This window comes from Lutjanus erythropterus, chromosome 22 (assembly GCF_056507025.1).
Source record: "Lutjanus erythropterus isolate fLutEry1 chromosome 22, fLutEry1.hap2, whole genome shotgun sequence".
In the NCBI taxonomy this organism is placed as follows: Eukaryota; Metazoa; Chordata; class Actinopteri; order Lutjaniformes; family Lutjanidae; genus Lutjanus; species Lutjanus erythropterus.
In genome coordinates this window covers 24015969-24038685 of record NC_139338.1, presented here as the reverse complement: position 1 = coordinate 24038685, position 22717 = coordinate 24015969, and the positions used below count along the sequence as shown (strand labels likewise).

Below are 22717 nucleotides of genomic sequence, written 5' to 3'. Positions count from 1 at the left end.
TACAGCCATGCTATAGTCTCTGTGCAGCCATACAGCGATGCTAAATACTAATGTTAGCATGCTAACCATTCTACAGTGATTGAGACATTTCAACACCACAAATATCAATCCCGCGGCAGCGCAGGAAAAAAACGTGAGGGGATCACCAACATCAGGAGGATTCATCCACTGGGGAACCAACAATCCATCCAATAGTTGTGGAGATATTTTAGTTTAGAGCAAAGAGGTTAAAACAACAAGTGTTTCCTCTTCATCAGACCACCATTCCCCTCTTAATATTCCTCTTTCTTACACTCACACTGGACCTGACTCAGACTCTCTCCCCGGATGAGATGCTGATCCTGGGAGAGTTCCTGTCAGGGCCACGTGTAGCCGGGGACCCGGCCAGGGAAGGGGGTGACTTTCCTGGGTGTAAAATTCAATTATCCAGCGGGTGAGCGTGTCTGAGCGTGTCTGTTGTGAGCGGTGGGCGGACGGCTGCCCGTTCCCAGCATGCGACAAGGGGGTTAAGAACCACAGAAAGGCCTCCATTATCCCGAGTGAGAACGGCCCATGTGGCTGGCTGCACTGCCTCCGCTCTCATTCACTCGCCTTTATAACAGCACCGCCGAGAGCCCCAAAGTTTCATTCTCTTTTCTCTGCTCTCGCTCCTTTTCTCCCCTCCTCCTCCCTCCCTTCTCTTGCTCTCCAGCTCTCAGAAAAGAGCCTCCACAATGCTGCTGGAGGGCTGGAGTGGATTCTTCAGCACCCCTGTGGACAGTGCACATGTGGACAACATTCACAGGATGTCTGTCAACTAGTCCATTAATCAACGACATCTCATGAAAGCACAATTAGGAACCTCACAACTCTATAACAGATTATCATCTCTAAGCACCCCTGCTACTCCTCCTGTACAGCAATGCTTGGTTTTTCTCGTCCAACTGCACTTTTTCACAACAATAATTAGGAAAAAAGCTTGAGTTGCATAATCATGATCAAACAAAACAGATTTTTTTTTAAGCGAGGACAGCTGCAGTGTGTAAAAGAGCTCATTCCTTGCAGTTTGAGCCCATCAGGCAGCAAAACTGACTCGCATCTGGCTAATCATTAGTGTGAGAATGGATCTTCAGTGTGTGAATAAGACTGAGGCCCTATGGAGGAGGCCATTGTGGACACACACTGCACCACTTCTCCTGATAAATGAGCAATTGTCTCCATCACCATTAATGACAGTAAATGACGCAGTGGGGAGCTCTCCATCCACTGTACAATATGAAGAGGACACTGAGGAACCTCGGGAGTTTTATGTGACATCACGTCCCATCTGCAAATTACTGACCAGTGGAGACGAGCAGATGACACACACAGGGGTCCATTATGAGTTCTCTGAAGGAGAAAAGTGGCTGCTGCAGTATGTTTACGTGCATTTCAATTACGCTAGAAAGTAGTGCAAATGTACGATTCACTAAACGAGGTATCAAAGGGATCGTTTTGATTATCTGAGTTGGGCTGTATGAAGTCCTTATCCAGAGTCAGTGTATTATCCACAGTAGATGGCAGTCAACACGCCTCCATTTTGGAGAAGCAGAAAGAGTACTGGCTTAGGAAGCATAGCAATGTACAGCTGTGGACAAAAATGCATTTTAGCCACCTAAAAATCTTCCACTTTAAAAAAAATTAAAAAGATCAGTTTACGTGTATGCTATATAAATTCAGTGCTTTACTCTGCAGTCAGACAGCCTTTTCCAACGGGAAATGGACGTTACATAAGCCAAGTATCACTCCCTCCAAAGCAACCAAAGCCCACTGGCAAAATGACTGTTGACACTTCAAAACTCTCCATCAAATGTCAGCTGATTTTCTCAAATTAATCTCTTATAAAACCAAAATCCGCATCACTGGTGTTTCCTAGCATCCAGTCAACTCTTTGTCCCCCATCAGCAGGGCTGGGTATCAGTACTCATGACCTTCAAGGTACTGGTTGAAATACCCTAGTACCACGTAGTACAAAACGTCTCCAGTCAAACAATTAGGACTGCACAAATAATCGCAATTGCAATAAAATCGCAACACGGCCAAGTGCAACATCCGAGTCACAGTGCTAAAATGCAATTTTTTGAAAAAGGAAAAATGTGTGAAATAACAGCTTTATAATGCAGTGCTGCATAGATGGCCTAAAAATCATGTTCTCCAAAAGAAAGAAAACATGTTTGTTTGGTATCACAGATATCACATCACCACAATTTTAAGATTTTAATCAGTGAACATGAAAATTGTCATGCAAAACTGATCATTTCCACTAATCGCATTTCATATCGCAATCAGTCAAAATAACTACTCTATGACATTTTTACAAAATCTTGCAGCCCTACAAATGATTAAGGCCGAACAGGATCAGTGTCTGGGGGTAAACAACATCGTTTAGCGTTAGTTAGCTTACCTGGAGCTGACGTTAGCTGCTAGCCTGCTACACAGTGTGGCTAATGTTAGCAGAGCTAGCGGCAACAGCTGCTCTGCCTGCAGGTTAATGTCTGTGTCTCCGCTTAATGTGCGTCACACATCACTCCAGTCGAGTGGTTATTTATCAGATTATTCTGTCACAGCCTACGTTTAACTTTATTTCCATTTTCTATATCAAAACAATGCGAAGCCACGCTAGTTTTACGAGCCGTCACCTGTCCGACTTTGCTAATTAAAAACATCCGGGATTGGGTGGGACATCAGGGCGCACGCGCTGAGCGAGAGGAGCCGCTGTCCGATGCGGCTGCAGCCCCGACTAGTGGCCGGCGGCTGCATAACACCTGTGAGGCAACCGTTAACTGACACTGTACATGAATAAAATATTGATGAATAGTTAAAACGACTAGTATTAATTTAATAATGGATTAATAATTAATTATTTTGTTTTTGAGGATGGAATAATTTCACACAAATACAGGGAGGCTAGACCTGTAAAATCTATTTATTTATTTGTTTTACAATATAATGTTAAGACTTTTACGTTATTGATTTCTGAAGCACTTTCTAAACCGTAAAAAAGGGAGTTCATATTTATCTGACTGCATGCAGCCATGTGCAGTAATATAGAAAATTGAGGATGCAATACATCGTTTAATGGAATCGAATCAAATCATTGACAGGATAATTGTAATTGAATCGTGAGACCAGTGAAGATGCACAGACCTACTGTTTACTCATGCAGTACTAGATTTTTTTATTGTTGTGTTTTATGTGTGAAGCATTTTGACAAGTGCTGTACAAATGAACTTTATTATTAGAAAACAGTAAATTTATCTTGCAGACCGCTCCCTCAATCGGTTGGTTTGTTTTGTTTTTTTTACTTTTTTTACTTACTATGCCATAGTCACGCAAAAACTACAGCCATGAATAAGTTACCTCATACAACCCCGCTTAAAAAAAAAAAACCCTGGACTCTCCCTGCAACACAGAAGAAATAAACAATAACCCAGCATGACAGAAGTGCACACAATAACAATACATATACAAATACCAAACAAGCTTTAGAGGGATTCCAACAGCTCAAAAACAAAACAGAAAAAAAAAGTAAATCATCATGACATGCAACAAATGTCCTGAATTGAACCAGGGATGCTGCAGACACAGTGTGGTATGTGCTTTAACCATTCAGCAACTGGAGAACCCCTGTTTAGTTAATAAGCAGCTCATCAAACTAAAAGTATAACAGTGAAGCATTTCATTCCTTCTGGGACTTTCCGTACTAAAACTACGCTTTCAGTTTATTACTTTGGATAAAAGATAAGATATGATATGTTTCTGTCACGAGGTCACTTGGAGTGGATTTTGAGTGTGGTGCTCTGTGAGTGGGACTGCTGGTCTCTCTCTCTCTCTCTCTCTCTCTCTCTCTCTCTCTCTCTCTCTCTCTCTCTCTCTCTCTCTCTCTCTCTCTCTGCATTACCAAACCTACACTGCCCTCATGTGGACACCTGTGGATCCCTTCAGTTTCAGGTGTGACAGTGGGAGAAGATTTAATCTCTGTAGTCCTGTGAATTTTTGTATGGTTTCAAGATTAACATGGCTGCAATGTCTTCAAATTTCTAGCAGTTTTAGCTTTTGTTTTCTAGTACAGTGATAGTGTTCTTTAAAATTTTCTCTGTGCAACACGAGATCACATCGTGATTGTGCAGCCTTAATTAAAACATACAGCAAATGACTGATACTGAACAATAATGATGTTTATGTAGCCATTTATTATTTTTATTTTCATTTATTCTTTATTTTTTAAGTGTTCCTTACTACACTTAGTGGGCATATGTATACGTCAAATTATTTAACATGTTACATAAAATATGTAATATTCTAAGTTATTTGAATAACAACAAAGTTATTTGTTTAAGGAAACACTTAAACAGACAGTACGTTTGCATACTGCATACTTTATCAACATAAAATTAAATTGTAATCTTTATTCTTTTATGTTTTGTGCATCTTTTGCTGTTACTGCAATCATAATTTCATCAGCACTGCACTTATACCACTATGTAGGGACATAAACTGTGCAGAAAACATATTATCCTAACAGTTACATAAATGTGAAAAGATACGGCTGCTAATATCCTCGTTGTAATATGTATTAATAATTAATAGACTGCTTCATTGCTTGATTCATGCTGGTTTGGAAAATGTTTATTACTTATTTTATTGCATTGGAAACCAAAGCTCACTGTAATAAATTGATAAGGTTGATGTACACAGCAGGTCACACTGCCAGTTTTAACAAAATGAGAAATGATAAGTCGATTAGATCAGTAATCTGAACGTCCCCCCATGTATGTTTTACTTCAACTGCCCACTAAACAAATCTATTCAATTTGATCTTTTTCCCCCCACAGATTATATATATAATACATTTTCTGTGTATTTTATTCTCAATTCATGATGATAAAAATGTTAGTAAACCAATGACTTTGGTAATCCCCTGACTTTTCCTGTAACACCAGTTCAAATTTTTCACTTCTCTGTGAAATATCTCAACATCTACCTCCGGGTTTGGTACAACATTTCGTTTCATGATCTCCTGACGATGCAGGAGATCAAAAAAGTATTTTGGTTGATCCCCTGACTTTTCCTTTGGCACCACCATAAGGTTCATGCCCGCCCCTCAGTATGAATTATAATAACTTATATCCTCAATCACTTTTCATCTGGTGCCATCATCAGGTCAAAATATGTGTTTGTCAAAGGCTTAAGTTTATGACTATCTACCTGCAAAACAAATGACATTCCCATCAGCCTCAGGTGTTCTTTGTAGTTTGGTGCTAATTAACATGCAAAAATAATCTTTTTGTGATAATTTTGACAGATGTTACAATATTGATGCAATATAAGTCACAATTTCAGTGGTAATGGTAATTTCTGCATCAAACAAATGATGATGATGATGATGTGATTTTTGCATCTGGAGAATTTGAATCCTGTTCCATTCAGTTCAAACAGAGTCAGGGTGCTGCTATGGTGCATGGTGGCTCACTGAAAGGCTCTGCTATAATAAATGGAACTAGGCCTTAATTAGTATTATTGGAAACACCTGTGTTTGCCTTAACTATTTCATTTCAATATGGCTGCTGAAAAAGGTCTATTAGCAAATATTAGCATGCTAACGCACTAAACGAAGATGGTGAAAATGACAAACATTATAGCTACTTAGTGGTGGAAAGTACATTTACCAAAGTACTATACAGGTTCGGGTACTTGGACTTGACTTTAGTATTTCCATATTACACCACTTTCTACTTGCTCTTCCCAACATCCCAGAGGCAAACACTGTACCTTTTCGGTCTCACTTTATTTTATGGTTCTTCCACCACCACTATGTTAGCATACAGACATTAGCATTTAGCTTAAAGCACTGTAGAGCTGTGGTGGCTAGTGTACTTAAAAACTATAGGCGAAGTACAGCATTAGAAGCCTACTCAAGTATCTTTTAAGTATCTGGTTGACAAATTACTTAAAGTACAAGTTACTTAAATAGTTTCAAGTTGTACCGCAATTTCAAACTCAACCAAATATCCCAACAGACGACTAAATTAGCTACAAGACAGGTTAATGTCATCAAATATGTCAATCACATCAAAGATTAACGTTACATATGAAAAATTAACTTATACCTAATGTGTTAGCATGCTAACATTAGCAATTAGTTTAAAGAAATATGCTGTTAAAATAGACTAGTCTGGCTGTAAGTTAGCATGCCAACATTAGCAGTTCGCTCACAGTACTATAGAGTTAAAGTAGACTAGTCTGGCTAAATGTTAACATGGTTACTTTAGCATTTATCTCAGAATACTGTAGTATTTAAGTAGACTAGTTTGGCTGTTGTATTTTTAAATTAACATTTAGCTCTAAGCAGAAAAGTCTGGCGATATGTTAGCATGCTGACATTAGCATATAACTTAAAGCACCTATAGGTTTAAATAGACAACACAGCTATATTATAGGCTATAAAACTGTTCATTATTATTATTATTATTATTATTATTTTTATTAGCAGTAGTAGTAGTATTAACAATACTAATAATAATTTTAATTTTAATTACATCAGCAGTTTCACGCTCAGACTTTTTGTTTCATAAGTAGCTGACAAAAGGTGCATTTATGTTTATAAAGTTATTAATGCATGATAAAATGTGTGTTCTGTGGGTTTTAGGTAACGTGTACCTGTTGAGAGGTCAGTGAGGTTGCACAAACAGACAGGCATCTTGGCAGCAGCAGCAAAGATTTGTGTGTAAGACAGAAAAAAAGTTTGAGCTGAAAGCTGCCACAGATCATACCCAGGAGCAACCTCAGCCCAGCTGTGGACAACAAGATCCAGATGTGCCATTGTTATTCTGTTTCACAACTACAGTCCCGTGACATACCGATGCAGAAGGGGGTGTGGTGTCACGTGGCTGAAACGGGGAGGTTTTATAGACAGGAGCTGCTGCTTACACAAACTCTGCCAGAGTTCAGCATCAGCACACACAGACAGGTTGTTCACCTGAAGAGCAAAGAGAGGATGGACGCAGCGTACAAGAGAGTCAATGGAAACTATGGGACAGAGGCAGAGACAGATGACCAGGGCACGAGGGTAAATAATTATAATAAACCTTATTTATACAGCACTGTTCATAACACAGGTTTACAAAGTGCTTCACAGACATAAAAACAGAAAATACTTGATGCATGTAGAACTTTAAACAAGCGCAGTGCAACAGAGGATGAATACAAATCTGGTTATGACACCTGATATTTTATTTCATTTCACCACCTTTGTATTTTCAGGAACAAATTCATCAACATATGTGTGTTCTTCTGTTATGGTACGGTCATTTTATGCAAATAAAAAGCTATTATTACATATATAATACAATATAATTGTCAGTTTTTACATCGCAACAACAATGACAGAGGCAGTCAAAGCTGGAATATTCCAGGTGGTACAGCAGACAAAGCAGGGAAATGTAAAGTTGCCTGAATAGAGGAGGGAAAACAGCTGATGTTACTGAAAAAATAGACAATATGTGCTGTCATTATCTGGAAAATGTGGCAAGTCTGAGCAAAAACAAGAATTACCAATGATTTGGGCTGCAACTAATGAATATTGTCATTAGCAGTTAAGCTGGCGATCATTTTCTTGATTAAATGATCTGTTTTTTTGGTCGATAAAATGGCAGAAAATGGTGAAAAATGTTGATCAGTGATTCTGAAAGCCAAAGGTGATGTCCTGACAGTTGTAAGAATCAGAGAAGTTGAACATTTTTCTTTAAAATGGACTCAAAATTATTATAAAAAAGTTGGTGATTAATTTAATGACTGACAACTAATCAATTATAAATCACTGCAGCTCCACAAATGATCAAGAAAAACAGGTATTTGGGCAGCCTGGATAATAATAAAAAATATCCTTTCAGTTATGGTTCTACAATCCATCAATTTGATCAAAACTGTGTTGGATACTTTTCACTATTTTCTGACATTTTATTGCAAAAATGAACAATAGGGGAAAACAGTCTTTGTTGTAGCACCAATAAAATTATCTGTTTTTTTTTTTATTTAAAAAAATCTGATACACTACTCTTGCAGTCAAAATAATCATTAATAATGTTAAGCTTAACTATTTGGAATAATAAGGCCTTGCAAAAACAAAAACTATCAATGATTAAGAAAAGTACAGATAAGCTGGAGTGAAAACAGTTTGTTGATTAACAATTCATCAATTAATCATTTAAGTAATGTTTCAATCAAAAATATATCCCCTCAGCCTCTCAAATATGAGGATTTCTTGCCTTTCTTAATCTTATGTCAAAATAAATTAAATATGTGTGTTTGGGGCTTAATTTAACATTTCAAGTAAAGACTTTGATAAAGCTTCATACTGGATGAAAATTTGATAAATAACTACCTGGACTGTGCAGGAATTTCTGCATCTGTAATGTATTCTGCTGTGACGCACCTGCAGAGGAAATGTTGGATGTGTTCATGTTTTTCCTCTCGTTTGTTAAAAATCCTCTCATGCGTGGAACATGTGGTCGCAAGAGCTGCAGAGGTTCGCATCAAGAGGTTAAGGGTGTGAAAGGTTCAAGGTTTAAGGTCAGACGCCTTAAATGCAGGAATTCCACGGCTTTGAACTAGATTTCATGCACTTTCTCTTACATATGGCCAGGCTTAAACAGAGACACACAAAATCACATCCAAACCCAAATAAAACAGCAATGTAGGTTATAAAATCTGACATTTACGCATCCTGTAGACATAAAAAGTGAAACTGCTGTTTAGAATTATTTGCAGCCATCAAGATAAACAATAAAAATGTCTGCATTTATTATCCCCTCTTCTATTTCACTGACTCCTGCAGTAACAGTAGCTGCCCCCCCCCCCGAGATTCTACTTGTGTTAAAAAATGCCTCAAGCATATAAATAAAAAACATAATCTTGTGCATGACTCCACATTTAAACCCTGTGTTTCTGCCTGACCTGTGTGTTTCTCTGCAGAGGAGAAGGGGCTCCATGTACCTGGAGGAGGAGACCAACAACAGGTCAGAGGTGATCTCCTGCATCTTCTCCCTGAAAGAGGAGGTCGGAGCTTTGGCCAGGGCCCTGCGGCTCTTTGAGGTAAATTTCCCGACTGGCTGAAGCCCCGAGATACAATATTATCGCGATACTTAAAGTCACCATCTGATATTACTGTGAGTTTTAACATTTTGTGATATTCACCCACGCTTGAGAATTTGGACAAATAATGTCCTAAAAAAAACTAAAAAGGATTAATACAGACACTTTAATTCCAATTATTGGTGAAAATATATTCTTTAAGGATTTATATATACAAAATATATGTAATTTCTTAAATGTAACGTAAAAACAAGAATTCACAATTTAAATCAAAAAGCCTTAAAATCTAAAACAAACAATACCTACTGTTAACATAGGTGTAAAAATGTGCTATTATCATCTTTGTTTTAAAATATGTGTTGGCCCTTTAAAGTTGTGTCCCAGTTTTCCATTACGTCCATCAGATCGTTATAAAAACATAATTCAATCAGGCATAAAAGGGTTACCTATATCCTGAGGACCCCTGTCTCACTTCCTGATTTTAAAAAAAGGCGGGAAACTGCTCAAGCACTGGTTAGCTTTCTATTTTTTGACAAATTCATTAAATAATATTGCTATAGCTCAACCACAGCTAGCAGCTGGTTAGCTTAGCTTAGCATACTGGAAACAGGGGGAAACAACTCACTTGGCCCTGTCAAAAAGAAAACAAATCCACTTAATCCATGTTATATATTGTTTTTAATAAAATACATGTTAATCGGGGTTCTTTAGCAGTACTGGTAGGTAGATTTTGTTAACTTTGGACAGTGCCAAGCTAGTTCTTTCCAGACTTAGTGCTAAACTAGGCTAAGCTAAGCTAAGCAGCTTCTTTCTCCACCTTCATTTCGAGCGGACAGACATGAGAGGGGTTTTGATCTTCTCTTCTATCTCTCAGTAACAAAACAGATGAGCATATTTCCCAAAATCTTATTCCTCTTTCACATAATAGGCTGATCCAAACAGATGGACGTAATGAATCGATGAGGAACTGAAACAAAACAAGCTATATGAATAGGGAATTTATTATACAAATGTTAGAGCATTAAATTCTAGCAGTTTTGAAGCAGGGGAAAGTAGGTTATGATGATTCGCTGTTGTTTTCTGGCCCTTTAAAGAAGAAAACTAAACAAACTGAGCTTATCTCAGATGTTTGTCTGTCGGTGGTGTGCAAACATGACAGGTGGCTCTTTGATCCACTGACCCACCTCCTCCTCGCTCCTCGTGCACTGAACTGCTTGGAAATGTAAAAACAAGTGATCACACATTTGCAGAGATGGAAAATAACTAAAATGATAATTAAAAGCACTCACATAAGTAATGTACATAAATGACTGTAGGTACTTCTATTCCACTATAGTTAGTTCTCTAAAAGTAGTTAACGGTTGTGTACTCTGACAGTAGCTAACGATAGCTAACGGTAGTATTCTCTAAAAGTAGCTAACAGTAGCTAATGGTAGTCTTCTCTAACAGTAGCTAATGGTAGTGTTCTCTAAAAGTAGCTAACAGTAGCTAATGGTAGTGTTCTCTAACAGTAGCTAATGGTAGTGTTCTCTAAAAGTAGCTAACAGTAGCTAATGGTAGTGTTCTCTAAAAGTAGCTAACAGTAGTGTTCTCTAAAATTAGCTAACTGTAGTGTTTTCTAAAATTAGCTAACGGTAATAGTCTCTGACAGTAGTGTTCTCTAACAGTAGGTAATAGTAGTCTTTACTAACAGTAACTAGCGGTTGTGTTCTCTAAAAGTAGCTAACAGTAGTGTTCTCTGACAGAAGCTAACAGTAGTTTTCTCAAACAGCAGTAATGTTCTCTGACAGTAGTTTTAGCTAAAAGTAATGTACTTGAACAGTAGTGTTCTCAAACAACAGATTTGCACCTGTAACACCAAATTGGGAAAATTTGATCTTGGACCTTCCTATCTTAAGACTAACTTAAGATAAGAAGTTTCCGTAAAATGGCCCCAGTGCTTTAACTTTTAATGGAGTATTTTCACAGTGTGTTTTTGGAAGGTCATTGACTAATGTGTGTGTGTTGTTTTAATACTCTTTGTCAATCAAACTGCCCCTTGTGTACGTGACTGGCAGCATGTTCATTGTTTAATCTTCAACATGATGCTATATCAAGGTTCAAGTTTGCTGTTCTTGCAGACACTAATTATTACACCCAAACATCTAGCAGGAAACGAGTCTGAGTTTCAAGTGCAAAACATCACAAGATAAAAGATGCTCTCAATTAAAATAAAAACCCAAACATCTGTGGGTCAAATTTTTGTGTGCTGGGTTGGAGATGTGGGCGGCTTGACTCTGTTCCATGTGCCAAATACAGCAGTAAACATGAGGATACTCTTTGAACCTATGAGCGTGCACTTTCCCGATCCTCCCCCTGCTCCACCCCCCTCCTCCCTCTCATCTCCAGCTTTTTCATAAAACAGGCCAAATGACCCCCAAACCAACAGCGCACCCCTCTCTCCCTGCTGATTCCCCATAAAGCGCAGCTTTGAAGAGGAAATGCTGCACTCCTTGTTTTTCGCTGTGTTTTCTGACTAATTGAAAACGACCGCTCTGCCGGGCCATGTGCTAACGTTTAGTCCGTTCATCACATGTTAATTTTCATCTTGTGAAGGTCTAATCTCCGTACTTCACCGAGCTGCACATGAAAACTGCCACACTGTTCGGGCGCATGTGACCCGGCGGTGTGGTTATCATGTGACGATTCAGAGTCACCGGCCGACCTTGACCTCACACCTCAGTCAGGGCGCCAGGAGGGCTAATGTCACCCGGTTTACAGAGGAGGGACGGCTCAGAGGGGTACAGAAATCTGGCAAAGTGACCCCTGCATCCTGCTGGGTTTAGGATTTAGGTAGAGTTAAGCTGGACCAGGTCACCAGTGGCACACATGTTGAAATATTTCTCTTTGTGCACTGAAACAGTGATATCATTGAACTTCATGAGCTTTTTCCTGACATATTTTTGCTTCCAAAACTGATTAAATCACCTAATATAAAACAGAATTGTTAACATTTAATAATAACCACCATTAATAAATAGTAAAATTACAGTTAATAAGACTTTATTTTATAGTTATTTCACTGTTAGCAAACAATTGAATTATAATTAATTACGTTTACTTATTATTAATATATAATTTGTCAGAATTTATGCTATTTTATCATTAGTTTCTGTAATACAAAATTAAGTATTGATTATTATGATTAATGGATTAATAGTTGTTGATCAGTGTTTCCCAAAGCCCAACATGACGTCCTCAAATGTCTTGTTTTACTCACAGCCCAAGATTATTCAGTTTACTGTCAGAGAGAAGCAAAGAACCCAAATAAAGTTCACATTTAAGAAAATTAAATCAGAGAATTCAGACTCTGTTCCTAAAAAAAAATAAAATCTCAAAATAATCAATCAATTATCAAAATAGTTGGCGATTCATTTAATAATATTTTAATCGTTAATATTACAATTAAATTTTTATATGCCATATTAAGTATTTGTTAACAATTAGTAATTGATTTGTAAACAAGGAGAAATGATTGAATATTTGAATTGATTTGAATATTGTCTGTTAATGATTAATTTGTTTATGAACAATCTTTGAACATTATTTGATCACAAAAAACATTATTTTGAAGGCTGTTATGAAGTTGAAACTGATGGTTATGATTTCTTTCATACATTATGTACTTAACTTACGTCACATTATGTACGTGAACTTTACTAAGTAACACACTTATTTTAACCGAAAGCATGTTTTTTTCTTAAACCTAACCAAGTCGTTTTTGCCCGTATTTTGAAAACCTGCCTCGATGCTGCATTTAATTCTTGTACTGACTGCCTCAAAGTTTGAATAAACCATCCAGCTAACTTCAGCCAATCAGATTGATGTATCCATGGACGCTTCTCGCTGTCGTCACACGTCAAACCACGCCCATAGCTGCCAGCAGTCCTTCTGAGGACACTGATTGGCTGCAACCCCACTGTACTGTCACTGTACATTATACCTTACTTATTATTCTCTTTGCTCTGATGGTATTTATGTTTTTGTTGTGTTGTTTGTTATTGTTTTTTTTATATTTGATTGGATGGATTGGACAAAATGGTAATATTAATAGTGAAAATAAATTATTGTACATACATATACACATATACCCATGAATATAAATGTGTACATACATGCCTGCATATCAAGAGAGAAAGAAAAAATAAATGAGAATAAAAAGAAAAAGCTGGCATAGATTTCAAAGGGAAATCAGTGCGGATGCTGGATTTTACTTTAACTCACCTCATCAGTTTTTGTGGATGAAACATCCTGTATACATAATAAGTTAAGTTAAATAATTATGATAGATTATGATGAGAAATCCACAGTACATCACAAAAACATCTCATGTCTTCCTTGAGATGCCAGACTGGAGTCTTTGATCCGTCTTTAGTGTCTCTTGGGGGTTTCAGAACCACATGACCGTTAAAAAAGCCGTTACATGTGGAATGGGATCCAGATGGGAGATGATGGGAGGCCCCGCTGCTCACGCCCTCCTCTTGTTTAGCCTATAGTATACAGAGAACAACACACTCCCTCTCCCGCCCCGGAGTTACACAAAACAAAAACACATTTTTGATGGTCATTACCATTTAAGATAGTCACGCTCATGAGCACGAGCCAGAATAATGAGTCTGGAAACATCCCGGGGGTGTCGTGTTCATGCTGCAGAACGACAGAAACCAAGCAGGACGATTTACTCAACGATTTCGTACTGAACCACCACAACATGTCCTGAATGTTTTTATTATGTGAGTCCAGTCTGTGTGCCTCGGGGTCAGTTTGCAGAGAGAGTTCAAGCTCTGACCAGAGGTCACGGTGGACAAATCTGACAAATAGCCTTCAATTAAGTAACAGCACAGCGCCCTCTAGTGGATGAATGAATACTGTACTGCAGCAGAAACAGTCAGTTGATTATTACATTGATTTTTTGTTCTGGCTCTGGCTCTTCTTATTTTCTTTTTTTTTTTTTTTTATTTCCTCTTATTTGTGAGTTATTAGGACTACACACTGTCTAGAGTAACGGATTATTGTTTCTTAAATTAATTGCCAACTATTTTTATAATTGACTAATCAGTTATGGTAATTTTTTAAGAAAAAATAATCAAAATTCTCAGATTCCAGCTCATTAAATGTCATTATTTTCTGGTTTTCTTATTCCTCTATGGTAGCAAACTGAATATCTTTGGGATGTGGGCAAAACAAGACATTTGAGGACGCCATGTTGGGTTTTAACCATCACAGTGATTTTTGACCATTTTCTGATTTTCTATAGACCAACTAATAACCAATTAATCAAAATGATAGTTGCCGGATTAATCAATGATGAAACTAATCATTGGTTGCAGCCTTGACTGTGTCATACATGTTTTATACCATTCTCCATCCACTATTTCTATTTTTAGCTCTGATTCCCATTTGTTTTTTTTTTACCTGTGTTGAGTCATCTCTTCTGTCCCACCTTCTTCTTCTATGATTCTGTGGACTGCAGGAGAAGGGCATCAACCTGACGCACATCGAGTCCCGTCCGTCGCGGATGAACAAAGACCAGTACGAGTTCTTCATCAGCGTGGACTCCACCTGCTCCCAGGCCCTGGACGATGTCATCGACGGCCTGCGCACACAGATCAGCGGCCACGTGCATGAGCTATCACGCAACAAAGAGAAGGACACAGGTTAGCGGGTGTGTGTGACTGTGGTGAGAGGATGTACACTGAGCAAGATAAGCATGAATCCTCAACATGATGGAAAAGAACAGAAAATATGTACAGATGACACGCTCCGCTTGTTATGAGAGGACATCTGTGTCTTCACATACAAAAAATGTTGAAATGTCAACCATGTTGTTGATTGCTTATCTCTTTGTGATAAGGCTGAGGATAAGAGTTTTAGAGTTCAGATCAGTGTGATTTTGAGCAAAGATCAAACAAAACTCTCTGAAAACGTGAGCCACATCTGAAAATAATCACAGAAATTAAATGAAATAAAACTGGACCATTGAAATTTATCAACATTTAATCTGATGCATTGCAATATCTTGTCATTCACCAATTATTTTGTTCAAAATCATCCCTTAACTTAAAGGAGTATTGCAATTTTTTCTGTCAAATGTTCAAAAGGTCATAGGTTTTGATACCCCCAACATCAGTTCATATTAACCCATCCTGAGCCACGTCCCTTTTCGCTGTCTCATTCAAACAGTTTAGCAAGGAAAGGGGAAAGTTGACCAAAGCATTCTTTACAATGTTCGTCATCTTAAATCATATATAGCATCTTAGCATGCTAACTTTACTCAGCATGAACATTACATTAACGTTTACCAGATTTCATGGGAAATCATCCAGTATTTGTGGTGCTAGAGGAAAAGAGTTCATCCTCTTTGGACCATGAACATCAGAACAAACGAAATTCAATGAAAGTCACTCCAACAGTTGCTGAGATGTTTCAGTCTGGACCAAAGTGGTGGACCGGCCGACCAACACTGCCGCCCCTCGAGCCACACAGCCAGCGTGGCTCAAAAAAATCAAATAAAAAGGAGATCAGTTCAGCTGAAATGATCCATTTATCACTGAGCTCAGTGTTGGCCGCCACTTCATGACCCCCCCCAGCCAGACTGGGTAATGGACAGCCAGCGTCGCCGATGAGACTGATGGCCCAGCGCCCACATCTCGACCCCTTTATTAGTTGTTTCCAGAATGACATTAGTTTAGCTTCTGAGGACCAACAGGCTAGGCAGGAACAGAGGAACCCTGTGTCCCGGTTCCAGACTAACAGTGCAGGAGAACATGTCAAGGTCACAGCAGGCAGAGACAGACAGGGCCACCATGGATCGTCCTCTGACCTCACTGTAGACACTGTGCTCTGCTGGTCAGGGTCAAGTGGACGACGGGATATTTATGGCCTGTTTCGGAGTCTGCCTGTTTATAGAGGAGCCTGGCAGGGACCTACTGTCTTCCTTGGGGCCCCAGGCTGGACCACACCGCACAAATGTAGATTAATGATCGGGCCCCAGTGTTTTTGAGTGTCATAAATCCATATGAACAAGCAGATGACACTTGATTGCTGTTCTGCTGAGTGTCAAAATGCCATGAAACTGAAAACAAAACCCTCCAGGAAAAACATCATCTACATCACCAACATCAATGCCAGTTTACCCTGTACTCTTTTATATCAGTCAAGATGTAAATAAACTCGCAGAGATTTGGTAGACTTTAAAACTGCTCAGTTAATTGTATAAAGTAAAAAATAAGATGCTTCCAGACTGTATCAAGAGTCTGTTTCCAATAAGAGTGAGTCAGAATGAATTCAGACGTATTTCTGTTTTTGCAAAAACAAAGATTAGAACAAACGTCTAAACAAATTGACAAAATGCTTTACATATTTAACATCAAAGTTTGATTAAACAGTTTTCTGAACTTATAAATTTTATAGTAATATTTGCAATTTTTGCTGTTTTATGTCAATCAACTAACTGGTTTCAGCGCTAAACAACAGGGATGCTATAATATATTAAATGTCACGATATCGCAATTAAATGAAGCGCACTTTAGTTGTCATTTTTCCTAAATATTATTTAAATAACATATCATGGACTTTTTATCGTGGTTTTGTTACATCGTTGCTAAACAATAAAGCAGAAAGGGGCACAGAGATAAAGTGACAAGAGCACAAACTTTTACTAGGAAAAACTATCTTGTATTTCCAAATTTGTGTTTGTGTAATGAATGCTTAATTGATTTGACCTGTTGAATAAAAACATAAATTACCAGTTTAATAACATGTTATTATCCTGCAGTGCCATGGTTCCCTAATGACATCCAGGACTTGGACCGCTTCGCCAACCAGATCCTCAGTTACGGCTCCGAGCTGGATGCTGATCACCCGGTGAGGACTGACTCATCCATCACTGTCTGTGTGCCACATCCTGCCTCTTCCTCTGCATATGTGTGTGTGTGTGTGTGTGTTTGTGTGTGAATACATGTCCACTCACGCCCACACGTCTTATGAAAGACGGCGCTGTGGAGATGACAGGCTGCACTCTGCCGTCTATTCTAATGGAAACTATCTAGACGCACAAATTGATGTCATTGCTTTAATTGAGCCCCTATAATTATAGATAATTGCTCCCTTTTGCCACCGCCATTAAAGCAAAATGTATTCATCATAAGCTGAAAAACCCCTCTACAAAGGCTTCATTTGAATATGTATTTGCGTGCTCTTGTTAGAGACGGAGTGCATAATGCTGTCAAAGGCCACAGGGTTTAGCCTTAGCAGAGGATTTCCACTCTTTGATTTAGCTGTGAGTGGCCGGGCTGCGATCATGAGATCTAACATGGCTTTCCTTTGTGTGTGTGTGTGTGTGTGTGTGTGTGTGTGTGTGTGTGTTTTCAGGGCTTCACAGATCCAGTGTACAGACTCCGCAGGAAGGAGTTTGCTGACATCGCCTACAACTACAGACAGTAACTACTCCTAAAAATCTTTATTTTCTGTGTCTGGAAAGAGTTTTCAGATGAAATATTTTTAAATGCGAGCGGTTATCAAAATTATCATAGACAAATTGGGAGAAATCACAGGTAGTCAGTGGTGGATTTAAAGGACCTGGGTCTTTGTGTGTGTAATTGAGAAGTATTATTCACAGGCACTACAAAGAGCGGCAAAACCCCATGAAACACCCACTGAGGTGGCTCACATTTACATCGCTGAAATGATGCTGTGCTCATGCAGCCTCCTGTCAGGGGGACATTTGGGGAAAACCTAAAGAAACATTCACTAGAAGATGTCAGCAATATGTTGAGAAAATAATACTGTTTACAACATTATTAAAGGAAACAGATTATGCTCATTATGCTGCCTGTGATTTCCTCTGGCTTCTCTGCCTCAGCTGTTGGTGATTTACACGACAGTTTTCTGATTGATAGACAGATTTGTGTTTTAATAGCAGCTACTTTAGCCGCTAGTTGGCTAGTTAGCTCAGAGATAAGACTGCATATGCAAGACTACAGCACCCAGTCCCTCTGAACATTACTTAGCATGGAAAATATTATAAATTCATGGTTTTCTATTGGTAGAATTTACATATTGCGTTTACAAAACTCAGCAACAAAACAGCACGAAACACAAACTGATGCAGAAACCTCGTGTCTTCGTCTCAGTGGTCAAATCATCCCTCGAGTGGAGTACACAGAGGAAGAAAGGGTCACATGGGGCAAAGTGTTCAAGGAGCTGAAGACTCTGTACCCGACTCACGCCTGCCGCGAACACAACCGGGTCTTCCCCCTGCTGGAGAAATACTGCGGCTACAGGCAGGACAACATCCCACAGCTGGAGGACGTCTCCCGCTTCCTGCAGTGTAAGTCCTCTGTTGCTATCGGCCCTGAGGCCCCACGGACGACATCTTCATCTATTACGTCACCTCGGTCAAGTGCGCAGTTATAACACGGGCATTTTGTGCTGCCACGACTCTCATTCATGAATTTTATGTCCACATTAAAGGCTCATTTTTATTCTTTGATTCTGTTCTGCCCCACAAAGCCAAAATGTTTTCCATTTGTTCAAACTAATACATGGTAATACTGCTTTGCCTAAGAAATTTATTCATTACATATATGCACATTTATTTAACATATTTAACTTTGTTTATTGTGTGTTTTGTCTCTTTTTTGAGAAATGAATTGCCCTGTTTGGAGGTGGAGAGATAGTCTGTAAGTGTAACTGACAATATATTTAAGAGGTGCTGCATTTTTTTTGGTTATTAGCATCATTCATTGGACACATAAAATTTGACTGACTGTGCTCCCTTTGTTTATTACAACAGAGTAAAAAAATATTACTTTTCCCCCAAAATATTACAGCTTTTCTCTAAATATTTTGGCGTTATCCTGGAATTTTTTCCCCCTAAAGTGACCCTAATATTTTCATCAATAATTTCATCACCATAATTTCATTCATTTGAATATAAAAATGGGGGAAAAATGATTGGTAAGGTAGAAAGTTACAGAATTATTACTATTTTAATGTTCTTTTCCAGTTGTAGCTGCAGTTTATGAAACATCCCCTCATTTATTTCATTTTGGAAACCCTGTGGTGTTAATACGGGAGGCCGGACCTGTTTAAACGCCCTACTTCCTATTCCTCGCTCCCCCCTCTCCCTCCCTCTCACTTGCTGATCTTATTCAACACAACCAAACACTCGCCTCTTTCATCTCTCCGTCCTTCTCACGCAGCGTGCACAGGTTTCCGGCTTCGCCCGGTGGCCGGCCTCCTCTCGTCCCGGGACTTCCTGGCTGGACTCGCCTTCCGCGTCTTCCATTCCACGCAGTACATCCGCCACGGCTCCAAGCCCACGTACACACCTGAGCCGTGAGTGTCTATACTCGATTCATTAAAAAAAAGAAGGAAAAATGCATCATTTGTGTGATGATAATGAATATTTTTTAAAACTTCTAATGCAGGGATATTTGCCACGAGCTGCTGGGACACGTTCCTCTGTTTGCTGACCCCAGTTTCGCCCAGTTCTCACAGGTAACTCAGTGTCCTGAAGTGACAGAAAAAACACACCACATCTACTCGTTAAAAGATTACAAGCAATATTATTGATTAACTGCAGCGAGGTTTGGTTATTAGTTTAGCTTTCTGTCCCTCAGGGGGTCGGTGACGTCTTATCTTAACATGCAAAGATGACTCTGTGACATTTCGTTCTGCTCTGCACAGGAAATCGGTCTCGCCTCTCTTGGTGCCCCTGATGAGTACATTGAGAAACTTGCCACTGTGAGTACTGCCTGAATGAGGAACATTGACATTGTTTTTACGATTCCAGTCTCAAATAAAAGCCGGGTCTCGAATAATGGCCGGGGTCAAAACAAACTTAGGTTATGTGCATATCAATTGAGTGGAATATATATTTCACTTTAATTCAGTAAATTCAACAATATAAATCTTAAAAAAAAAGTGTTATTGTCAGATTTTAAGCACTGTGCATGTATGTTTGTTAAACTACATGCTTGGATGGATAGCACAAGACGTAAGTGAGAAAACCGACCCTAGATGAACTGTGCTTGACTGTGTGAATCCCTGCCTGGGTTTTGGTGTGTACATCATATTTATATGTGTGTCCTCAGGTGTACTGGTTCACTGTGGAGTTTGGCCTGTGCAAGCAGGGCTCAGAGATCAAAGCTTACGGAGCTGGCTTGCTTTCATCATTTGGAGAGCTGCAGGTAAGACGCTCCAAGAAAACAACCTGTACATCGTGGACGTCGCGCTGCAGCCACATAAATAGTTTCCTTTCTGTGCTTTCCTGCCTCCCACTGACCGCCCCTCTGTTTTTAAAACACACTCATCACCTCGATGCACAACAGCAGCGGTGGCGGCGCAGGCAGTGGGTTAGTGGTCCACTCAGCTTCAGGTTTAATGTGTCAGTGGGGGAGTTGGCCTCCCTGCCCAGCGGGGTGCGGATCAGTAAAGTGGTTCAGTGGGTAAGTGGGGACAGAGACGGGATGAGCAGCTCGCTATCGAGGTCATAAGTTACATCAGCGGCTGTCAGCAGAGGATGTTCACTCTGCCAGGTCACATCAGCAGAGGAGCAGACCTGAATCATGCTGCACTTCCTGTTTACAGATAACCGTAACGGCAATAGAGACTCATTGAGAAATTTAAATCCTCCTCTTTCAGTACTCCCTGTCAGACAAGCCCAAACTGCTGCCCTTCGACCCCGACAAGACCAGCCTCCAGAAATACCCAATCACAGAGTACCAGCCCGTTTACTTCATTGCTGAGAGCTTTGAGGACGCCAAAGAGAAAGTGAGGTAAGAAAATGGTTTAAAGCTTCCTAGCATCTACACACAGTGAGAAGTTTTTGTTACAAACAAAACTCCTTCGTGCTGACATGAACGTCTCTCTGCCCTGCAGGAAGTTCGCAGCCACCATCCCGAGGCCTTTCAGTGTGCGCTACAACCCGTACACCCAGAGTATTGAAGTCCTGGACACCACCCAGCAGCTCAGGAACCTGGCTGACAGCATCAACAGTATGAAACACCCCCAACATTCATTATGTTTTCTCTTGTCTTTTTGAGCATCTCTCAACCCGTCAGATTTATCTAAAATCCTTTGAGCTGCTGAGAACGACTGATTTAAAGGATGGCACTCAGGTTATGCAATAAATTATGAAAAGGAAATAATAAATTACAATAAGTTCAAGTAAATCCCATGATATTATGGTCCAGGCTTCATCAGTCAATAGTTATCAACCCGCCGTGGACGACATAACAGATCTGTTTCTGTTAAATCATCTACCTAGGAAATTTTATTGATGTGCTCCTCATTATGAGTAGAAACAGAGCAAATAACTGCAATGAAGAGCAGTTTTAGGCAACTCTGATTCATAAAAATGTAGGTTTTAGGTTAGTTTTAATTTATTTTTCTAAGCTAAAATAAGATTTTCCTTTCTTAGTCCCACAGCAGGGAAATTTACAGTGTTACAGCAACGAAGATGACGGCAAAAATATAAGAAATATAATATAATATATTGCACACTGAATGATAATACACCTGACTTAAGGACTGAATATTGTACACTGAAATAAAAAATTAAATGTTCTATTTTGTGTTTTCTCTTGTTTCCAGGTGAAATGGGGAAATTGTGTGAAGCCCTGCGGAAGCTGCAGTAACTGCACGTGAAACCTGCAGCCGGAGCTCCCTGAGAATCCTTTTATTTCTTCAATGAAACCTGCGGTTCTGCTTAGCATGCGTGAAAATTATCTTTCTTTGTATTAAAACAAATATGCAAGTCAAACAATAACGAAAATATTGCTGTAATCCATTTAGTATTTAGCAAAGAGAAAAATGTGTAGCCTGTTACTTCTGTAGGAAAATAAGGAATGTACATGTAACAGCTGAAAATGTTACTGTCAGTATTATTACAGTATAAATGTTATGAACAGTTTTCTCAAAATAAGAGTTTTTCTTCAATCAGTATGTCTTAAATGACTTTAATAAATATAAACCTGGTATGTAAACAGCTAATGTTGCTTCCAATATGATGCAAAACAGCTGAAATAATCAGATTTTTCGATGCATTTCAAACCTAGAAGCATATTGAGAGATAATTTTTGTCACCAGCTTACATTTTGCTTGGCCCAATGAAAAATGTTTTGTATATGCATGAAATGTTTTAATGAAACAAATAAATATTTCTCTTCTTTATATCTGACTTTTTTTTTTTCTCTATTGATATTTACTTCTGACATATTTAAGTCAGAGACTCGGTGCTGCACATTTTCAAACAAAACTACAAAAAGTCCAAAAAAATTTAGAACATTTTGCGCTAATTGACTGTTTATTAATGTATTTATGAAAAACTGTAACTCCACTTTTGGGAACCCACAAGTGAAGGTTGAAAAACATCTTTATATCTGGTTAAAACTTCACTGTATGTGTTATTAAACATTTTACATTTATGTAGCGCTTAAAGTCAAAACTGATAACACTTTTATTGATGTCTGTGTCTATAATGCATTATAATCTGTCTGTAAGCACTCATAACACATTATAAAACATTTTATAATATCTTATAAGGTCAAGTATCATAATA

General features: G+C 38.8%; 1 protein-coding gene across 1 annotated transcript; it reads left to right on the top strand.

The window, feature by feature from the left end:
- The first annotated feature begins 6932 nt into the window (after window positions 1-6932).
- On the top strand, window positions 6933-21987 carry pah (phenylalanine hydroxylase). Its single transcript, XM_084711132.1, has 13 exons — window positions 6933-7087; window positions 8992-9111; window positions 14624-14807; window positions 16928-17016; window positions 17524-17591; window positions 18285-18481; window positions 19356-19491; window positions 19584-19653; window positions 19843-19899; window positions 20250-20345; window positions 20800-20933; window positions 21037-21152; window positions 21751-21987. Exons 1-13 carry the CDS (start codon window positions 7016-7018, stop codon window positions 21792-21794), a joined length of 1383 nt encoding a protein of 460 aa, XP_084567258.1. The 5' UTR covers window positions 6933-7015; the 3' UTR covers window positions 21795-21987.
- Window positions 21988-22717: the final 730 nt, after the last annotated feature.

Coding starts and splice junctions, on each gene's coding strand:
- pah (XM_084711132.1), top strand. CDS start 7,016: ATGGACGCAGCGTACAAGAGAGTCAATGGAAACTATGGGACAGAGGCA. Junction 9,112..14,623: donor GGGCCCTGCGGCTCTTTGAG/GTAAATTTCCCG, acceptor TGTGGACTGCAG/GAGAAGGGCATCAACCTGAC. Junction 21,153..21,750: donor CCTGGCTGACAGCATCAACA/GTATGAAACACC, acceptor TCTTGTTTCCAG/GTGAAATGGGGAAATTGTGT.